The sequence below is a fragment of the Nanorana parkeri genome, unplaced genomic scaffold, assembly GCF_000935625.1.
Source record: "Nanorana parkeri isolate BGI_ZX_2015 unplaced genomic scaffold, ASM93562v1 scaffold595, whole genome shotgun sequence".
Classification (NCBI taxonomy): domain Eukaryota; kingdom Metazoa; phylum Chordata; class Amphibia; order Anura; family Dicroglossidae; genus Nanorana; species Nanorana parkeri.
The window spans coordinates 131,848-140,235 of NW_017306863.1; the positions used below are offsets into that span (position 1 = coordinate 131,848).

At 38.4% G+C, this 8,388-nt stretch overlaps 1 protein-coding gene across 1 annotated transcript in view; it reads left to right on the forward strand.

Moving 5' to 3' along the window:
* VAV3 (vav guanine nucleotide exchange factor 3) overlaps positions 1–8,388 on the forward strand; it is a 194,169-nt gene that overhangs the window by 93,007 nt on the left and 92,774 nt on the right. The window contains exons 7-10 of the mRNA XM_018562738.1: positions 83–151; positions 2,439–2,542; positions 3,964–4,063; positions 6,877–6,972. Coding sequence (XP_018418240.1) covers positions 83–151; positions 2,439–2,542; positions 3,964–4,063; positions 6,877–6,972 — 369 coding nt within the window. The remainder of the gene's footprint in view (positions 1–82; positions 152–2,438; positions 2,543–3,963; positions 4,064–6,876; positions 6,973–8,388) is intronic.

Sequence of the window (8,388 nt, forward strand, 5' to 3'; positions counted from 1 at the left end):
TTAGTTGTTGGTGTTCATCACAGTGAATTATTTTTTTACATCACTTTAATCTCACATTCATTATCTGTCTTTTCTTTTGCAGTTCTTCATGGAGCCGTTGAAAAAATTCTTGCCTGCAACAGACCTGCAAAAAATATTTATTAATATCCCTGTAAGTGGCTTAGACGAGGAGAAGAGGAAATATAGAAAAGCACTCCAGCACTGTGTGATTCTAAAGATTAAATATCTAAATAACAGTGACAATTTTAACAACTCCTACTGGCTAATATAAAATACCATTTAATTCAGTTACATATTTATCAAAACACCATTATATGTATTTTATAAAGAACTAAAATTATCTGACACTGTCCTCATATACGTCTGCTGTATGCCCCACAGCAGTACTTACCCTGTAACAGAGATAACTAGCTGCAGCTAGAGCTGTACTGTTTGCACAGGAAACTCATACAACAGTATACATCCCTGGTGCCAATCTGTAGCCCTAGAGCCACATGCAGCCCTTTGCAGAGGCTAGTGGTGAATATAGAAGCACTAAGTTGCAGAGGGTCATAATGGCAATGAACTGTAGCAGTCTCAAGAGTCTCTGTCTCCTGCAGATGGTGTCAGAGTCTCCAGCAACACCCATAGCATGTCTGCAGATTCTGAACATATATTTTAGTATGTGTGCAGTCTCTAACCATCTTTTGTAGCATTACTGAATACTAAACATTATGTGCAGCCCTTTGGTGCCTTTAGGGGCTGCAGTTAAGGCCCCTTATACCTTCTAAGTTGGCAATCACTGGAATACATACCTACAGACAGGGTCTTCCTTATGGTGAGGCAGCCTGTGGGTGTTTCCTCCGGCAGAATCTCTCTCGGTCATGGAGGAGGGTGGCAGGCAGAGCTTGTGCCTGCTGCCTACTTTCCGGCCAGAGCTTCCCAGGTTGCTAAGAGCCGGGCAGGGAAATACTCGTACTCGTGCAAATACTCCGATACAAAAAACGAGTACCTGTGCCGCGTCCGCCATCTTCAAGGACCCGAAACCGCCGCACACAGGACCTCCATAGCGTCTTCAATGAAACAAGATGGCCGCAAACTCCTCCTCCACGGGCGAATGGACGAAAGTAAACTCCGCCTCCAAGTCCTCAGTCATCTGCTCCATTCTGGACCTCTTCTCACGCTGATTGGCCGATTGGATGATTGACAGGCTTCCTCACCAGTTATAAAATTGATAATATAAAAAAAAGACATTGAATAATGAAATGAACTGAATATTTAGATCATGCCATTGCTAACTAAGGCTTGTATCCCCATAGTGGGGAAAATAGATGAGCACATGCCCAGACTCCAGAACAGTGTATTATTGTATAGTGTGGCAGAGCTATAACCAATTCTGCATACCTGGCTTTATATTATAACGTTTTTATAATATAAAGCCAGGTATGCAGAATTGGATATAGCTGTGCCACACTATACAGTGTTCTAGAGTCTGGACATGTGCTCATCTATTTTCCCCACTATGGGGATACAAGACTTAGTTAGCAATGGCATGATCAATATTCATTTCATGTTCATATTCTTAATCATATTTTAAATTTTACGAAGGATATTTACAGATTGAATACATGATCATTGCATCTAAGAGTGAAATCTTAGTTTGTCAGGATAAGCCACCCATTGATTTCTTGTCTCTGCTTCTAACTTCTCAGATCCTCTAACCTACTGTTGCCATCATAGGGGAACAAACGCATGAATTGCTATTAAACGCATTGTGGTATTATGTTAGTGCAGAGATATACATAGTGAACAAGATTTTGACAAACCATACAATGATGTTGTATACGTATGATGTCTTCAATAAGTATTGTATTTATCTTTGGAACCTCCATTCCAAGTAGCAGCATATGGAATTATGTACACACACTCTTGCAGTGAGTACTATGCATATCTACGTTCTGACACTAGAATGTACATTCCAAAGCAAAACACACTTAGTCAATTTACTATGTGCATACTGTAGGCTTTGTGTGCTTATTCACACACATCTTGCATGCATAGTAAATATTGCAAGGCTACAGCTGGGTTGTGTATGCACTATCCAGGTGCTGGCATATGCACATATGCTTCAGTAAATCAGGTCCAGTCTGTTGCATGTTTTATTTACTGTACGTTCAAGACTTTCAACAAGCATGATAAGACTTCATAGCTGTAGGGTTAGTGTTGTGAACTCTAAAAAGGTGACTTCACTACTTCAGTCACTGGTTTGGATAAGAAACCAAGGGTGATTCAGTGCACCGGAATTCACAAATAACTGGCCTACCAGAGTTAGGTGGGATGCGTCTTTTATAGGTAGCCCTTAATGCAAAGTGTTGTTTGTGCTTTTTTAGCTAGTTTGATTGTTTTTATTCCCTTCAAGCCGCTGATTGTGCTCACATATTTCTCTTTTTGGTGTGCAGGAATTGGTGAAAGTGCACAGAAGCCTCATGCTTGAAGTCAGTGACTCAATTACACATAAGAATAGCCAAAACCTCTACTTGGTCTTCCTGGCATATAAAGAGAGGTAATATTTAATCATCTGCAATCATTTCAGCATCAGCAGCAATAGAGGTCACACCAGTCCAAAGGGAATATGAACCTATACTGTGCCTTAATTCTACTGTTTTCTGTTTGTTCTACTGCTTTCTAGCCATCTTATCACGTCACTCTTTGAATGCCCTTGGTGTTTGGGCTTCTTTTTCTGCAACGAACTTCAAAGTGCTATGAAAGTATGTGTGGTTAAAGGCATTCAGGACATTGTGAATGCAAATGAGTTAGGCAGTTCTGATAACCTAAGATCTTTCATAAAACCATTAACTGAATAACTGAATGGTTAAATTTTTGTTGGTAGTTAAGGTACTTGAATGCAAGATTTAACGCCTGAGTTTAGTGTCACTATAAAGCAATTAAATGTTTACATATATTTTATATAATATATACAGCGAGGAAAATAATTATTTGATCCCCTGCATAACATGACTTTAGTACTTGGTGGAGAAACCCTTGTTGGCAAGCACAGAGGTAAAACGTTTCTTGTAGTTGGTTGCCAGGTTTGCACACATCTCAGGAGGGATTTTGGTCCACTCTTCTTGACAGATCTTTTTTAAATCCTTAAGGTTTCCTGGCTGTCGCTTGGTAACTCGAAGTTTCAGCTCTCTCCATACATTTTCTATAGCATTGAAGTCTGGTGACTGGCTATGCCCAGCTGTCATTTGCGGGGGAATGGCCGGCCTTCGGCAAGCAGTTCTCCCCGGTTTGGCTGTCACTTCGGCCGAGCTGCTCGGCTGCCTTCGTCATCTGTACGGGCTATTGTGAATAGCCCATACAACAGCCCTTCGGTTCGAAAGGGCTCCGGCGGCCGAATAGAGCCATAGGAGCAGCTAAAGCTACTCCTGGATACTTTGGCTCTTTTGTGAATAACCCCCATGGTATCTATAGCGTATGCTTTTGGGAGCAACGTTATGTAACAGCCATTAAGGTTTTGTTGTGGGGACCAAAATGAATAAAAACTGTGTTTTGTATGCCAGGAAGTGCAGCATTACTTTTTTTTAAATGGAAGATATATGGTAGATCACAGAAGGAAAAAACAAATGACTGTAATGTATTATTATTACAGAACATTGATGGAATAAGAAACTGCTGAGACACATTGACGCAATATTTCATAAAAAGTCTGTAAGTTTCCTGAATAAGTGTAATCAGGATTAGTGTTTTGGATGGTTAACTAGAGATTGGCAGCATTAAATTTGCAGATTATCTCCACTGTTATCTGGGGAGAACCAATGTTCTCAGCAGCGTTGTTGTTAGATGATTGCCACAAGTTCAGACAGTTCTTTATCATGATTCATGGAATATCTGTCTGCGTATGGTCCCCTTTCGTTTTCTATAAATGTAACATTAAAAAGCACTGTGCACAGCTAACATTTTTTTTTCTATCTTCGTCAGACTTCTCATTTATGGAGGGTACTGTAGCCAGGTGGAGATAGCCATATCTATTCTGGATAATATCTGTAAAACCAGAGAAGACGTCAAATTAAAACTGGAGGTATGCAGCCACATTTTACTTGAATCAACCTTTACCCTCTGTCATGGGTGTTTTAAGCATCACCAAACCTTAGAACACCAATAGTTTGACACCACAGTTTAAGCTTGCTGGGTGTCTTCCATGCAGGGCTATGTGGGACTTCAGCCAATTGTTACTACAGGCAAGTGTATATAACAGCAAAACTTTTTTAGTTTAGGATAGCTTGGGGAAGTTGAAATCTTACATTTTACAGTAGGACCTGATGAGGGTTTTACCCTTTCCTATCCAAAACTAAAAAAACAACCCACAGTTTTGGCTGTACATACACTTTACAGAACTACTTTAGCGAAACATATTGTATTCTAAATGTTTTAATACCTGTAATGATATATGTCATATAAAGATTTCCCTTGTTTATTTCACAACCCTTTTTTTGTTGTTTTCTTAACATTTGAACGCAGATCAAGTTGTCCAGCTTGGTCTGCATTTAAATATTAACATTTAAAAGTGACAGTTACAGAGGTTAGGACTAGCCATCTAACACCGAAAGAGGTGCTTACCATGGTCAGCATTTATTCATAGGTTTAAAGTTTTTTTTCAGAAGAAAACAAAAAAACTGCTGTAACTGCTTAAAAAGTGTTAGCTGAAGTTATACTTAAGATGCATGTTGCTTGAATAAAGTGCACCTGACTATGGTCATTAAACTATTCACATAATCTTAACATGCAGTTAAGAGCTTTACAACATGCCCCACTCACCTCTCTGGCCATTTGTACTGTGAACTAATTCACTCTTAAAAATCCTCAAAGATCAAACAAAAACTCTAAAGTGGGTTTCTAACACCTGCTGTGTGTTTGCATTGGAAGGTTGTCAGGCTGCTAAGATCTGCTCTAATAGAAAAAAAGCTGACATTTTTTTGCCTCTGTTGTGAACTTTGAAAATTAATTTCCCCACAATGCCTATAGCTACAGAGTTAAATGAGCACTTGTGTTAAAGTGATTTTACTGTTTTTTTTTCAGAATATGTAAATACTTTATTGTGCATAGTCTGCGCTGAGTTTCACTCTATGGATTAGTTAAACTAAATTTCTATCTAAGACGACCCTGTCCACAGAGCGACAATGCTGGTGTGTGATCTCACTGCAGAACTAACAGTGTTAACACTCTGTTAATGGAAATGACAAAATATTAGATCTACTTTTAGGATGAGTAGATGGTGCAAAATATGGTACAGCGGAGATTCATTTAAAAAGCAACTGCTTTGTTGATGCTAGTGACAGACTGCATTGTATATGTACATTTTTGCCTATACTGTAGTTCCACCTTAAATGTTATCTTCTATAAATAATATTGAAATTACAAAACGTCATCTGGAAATCTGGGCAGATCAGATGAGGTTTGAAAACCTGTTAGGGGTGCGCTACAGACATCTAATTATCCATACAAGTCCCGTTATTCTGCCAGTTCAAATCAGTGATATAGTGACAATAATATCAATAATATTCTAAATTTGATTCATGTTAGGACTGAGATTTTTAAGTTCCAAAATCATTGCCTTGGGGTTTTTAGCTTTTGCTGACATAACTCCAGTTTCTGTCCTGTGCTGAACTCCTTTAGAGAAGAAGTAGTGCTCTGTGTGTCAGCTAATAGAAGCACCATCCCCTGGCAAGCATCCATCTTCCCTGCAGCACTCCACCAGCTGCAAAGACAGCAACAGTGTGCTTCTGTATAGCTCTGCCCTTCACTGTGGGACCATCTCATGGCACAGGTTCTGTCACCATGACTTCATGTGGGATTTTCAGTACTTCAGGCTATATAGTCACAAAGTTTTAAAAACAACATTTAAAAATGAATCTATTTCATTATTAGAAATCAAATAAACATTATTCTCTTTTAGGATTATTTTATAGATGTTTCCACAAGTGGCCATTATTGTTTTATAGTACAAGAAAATGAATTGAATATGACTTGTGTTCTTAATTTCTAATTGTATTCTTTTGCCGAGAGTATTCTATTCAGTTTTTCTGCACAACTAAGCTTGCAGCACAGAGATATGACAGCACACCCCATTATGAATATTTATTCCTGCCGATGTGATTAATGTAAAAGGAAACCATTTAAAGGTGTCAATTTTCAGATGTGCTTGTTTTTTTGCAAAGCTTAAAATGTTATTTCTCTAGCGTCCATTAAGGGACACAGCTTGATAGCAAGGAACCTAGAGTTATTCTGACTCCTACAGATGAAATGGTCACTAGGCAAATAGAAAACGGAAGGCTTGCCCTTTAAAGCTCTAATTTCCCTCACATCTACCCAGCTTCACTTTGTATCCTTAGGAGAGTGGATGCGTTTTCATCAGCTCTGCTCTTTTTCTGTTCCTTTGGAAGATTTTCTTCTATCAACAGTGACTGGTAGACTCAGGCAAGATACTGATATCCTGTAAATCTCTTCAGTCAGCCAACGAGCGCAGTTTTCCCAGTTCATTGTCAGCTCCCTCCTGTCATATGTTATTGTTCTCTCTTTGAACTGCTTGCTACAAGTGAGCAGGTACGAGGTGGGAAGGGTTATAGCCTTAAAGGGACAGGCCTTTCATTTTCTATGTGTCTGCTGTCCATTTCTCCTGTAGGTGGCAGTAAAACCGTAGGTTTCTTATTATTAAGCTTTGTCACACAATGGACCCTGAGAAAAGGATTTTAAAGTGAGTACAAAAATCCTATTTTTACTTACATTTAGATGACATTTTGAGGACCCTGCATCTGGTTTTCTAAAAATTCTGTAATGTGTCATTGAAAGCAGAGACTGCAACGATTTAATGATAACATTTGTTCTTCTAAACAGGAATGTTCAAAGAGAGCAAATAATGGGAAATTCACACTGCGTGATCTTCTTGTTGTTCCTATGCAAAGGGTTTTGAAATATCACTTGCTGCTCCAGGTAAGCACTTAATTTGAAGATTCTGCACAACAAAGACAACATTTTAGACTCAGATGCCCATGGGGAGGCTAGTGCATCCTCAAAGGACTTAATACTCAGAGAAAAGATTTTGCTGTCTCAAATAATAGCTATGACCCAAAGTTTGAGACTGTGAGCAAAAGTATTTGGTAAATATTTAGGATACTATATATATTATTTTGTATCTGTATGTAGTTATTACAAGTTATGATAGTTTTCATTATACAAATATGAGCCTCTATCTCTGCAACTTTCTGTGTTGCTCACCTTCATCCAGCTTAGAATGAGAATGACCACACATAATTATTCGAGCTACTGTTTTTTTAGGTCCATGGGTGACTTTCATAGCTGCAGAATAGCACAGGCCAAAGGATAGAGGTAGGGGGAGCCAGAGCTACTGATACCATTACTTATGGGTCTCTAGTGTATAATTTTTCTTATATCAACCTTACAGATTCATCTGCTTAAAACTCTATACATTGCAAAGTGTTACAACACTGGTATGAGCCCATATTTTCCTTCTTAATGCAGGGATTCATTTACTGGTGCTCGCCTTTCTGTTTCACAGACACCCTGAAGACCACTAGGTAGAATATACCTCAATTAAGTAAATCATAGGATTCTTTTTAAATCAAAAGAAAACCTTACTTGGTAAAGTTGTCCATTCAAAATTCCTTCCACCCTGTCACAACATTTTGTTATCTGTTCATTAAGTGCAAAATAATACCTGTTGATCATTAAATAAATTCTGAGCTGTCCAACTATTGCAAAGATGACTCATACCCGTAAGTCAGCTGAGCTCCTCAGGCTATTCAGCTGTGTTCCAGGAGGTTCTCAGCAATCATGCAACAGTTTAGAGAGAATTTAGAGACAGTTTAGGGACAGAAATATATAGAGACAGTATTTAGGAATGAAGCATAAACTAAGGGGTCTATTCACAAAGCTGCCGAAGGATCTGGCTGTAGCTTCGGCCGATCCTATTCCGTTTGAGTTTTTGGTATCAATTTATTAAAAGATGAAATTAATGGTAAAAGCTGCGCTGTGTGAATGAGACCGCAAAGTGTCAGATATAGTAGATACTGACCTTGGAGTAATGTGATACAATGTGTAAAAAGACTAGACTATTGAAGATCCAGGATCATGGACATTTTTTAACCATTTACTATTTTCACTGGAGTGCAAGTTACACACATGCGTTTTTCTTGTTGGTATTGTTTGCACATTGCATCACATTGATTCAGGGTTAATATTTAGTGCATTTGATTTTTCATTATGGATATTTTGTAGCAATTACATTTACACTAAGGTGCATGTTATATACATGCGTTTCTTTTTTGTTTTGCACTTTTTACACATTGTATCACATTACTCCAAGGTCAGTATCTACTATATCTGACA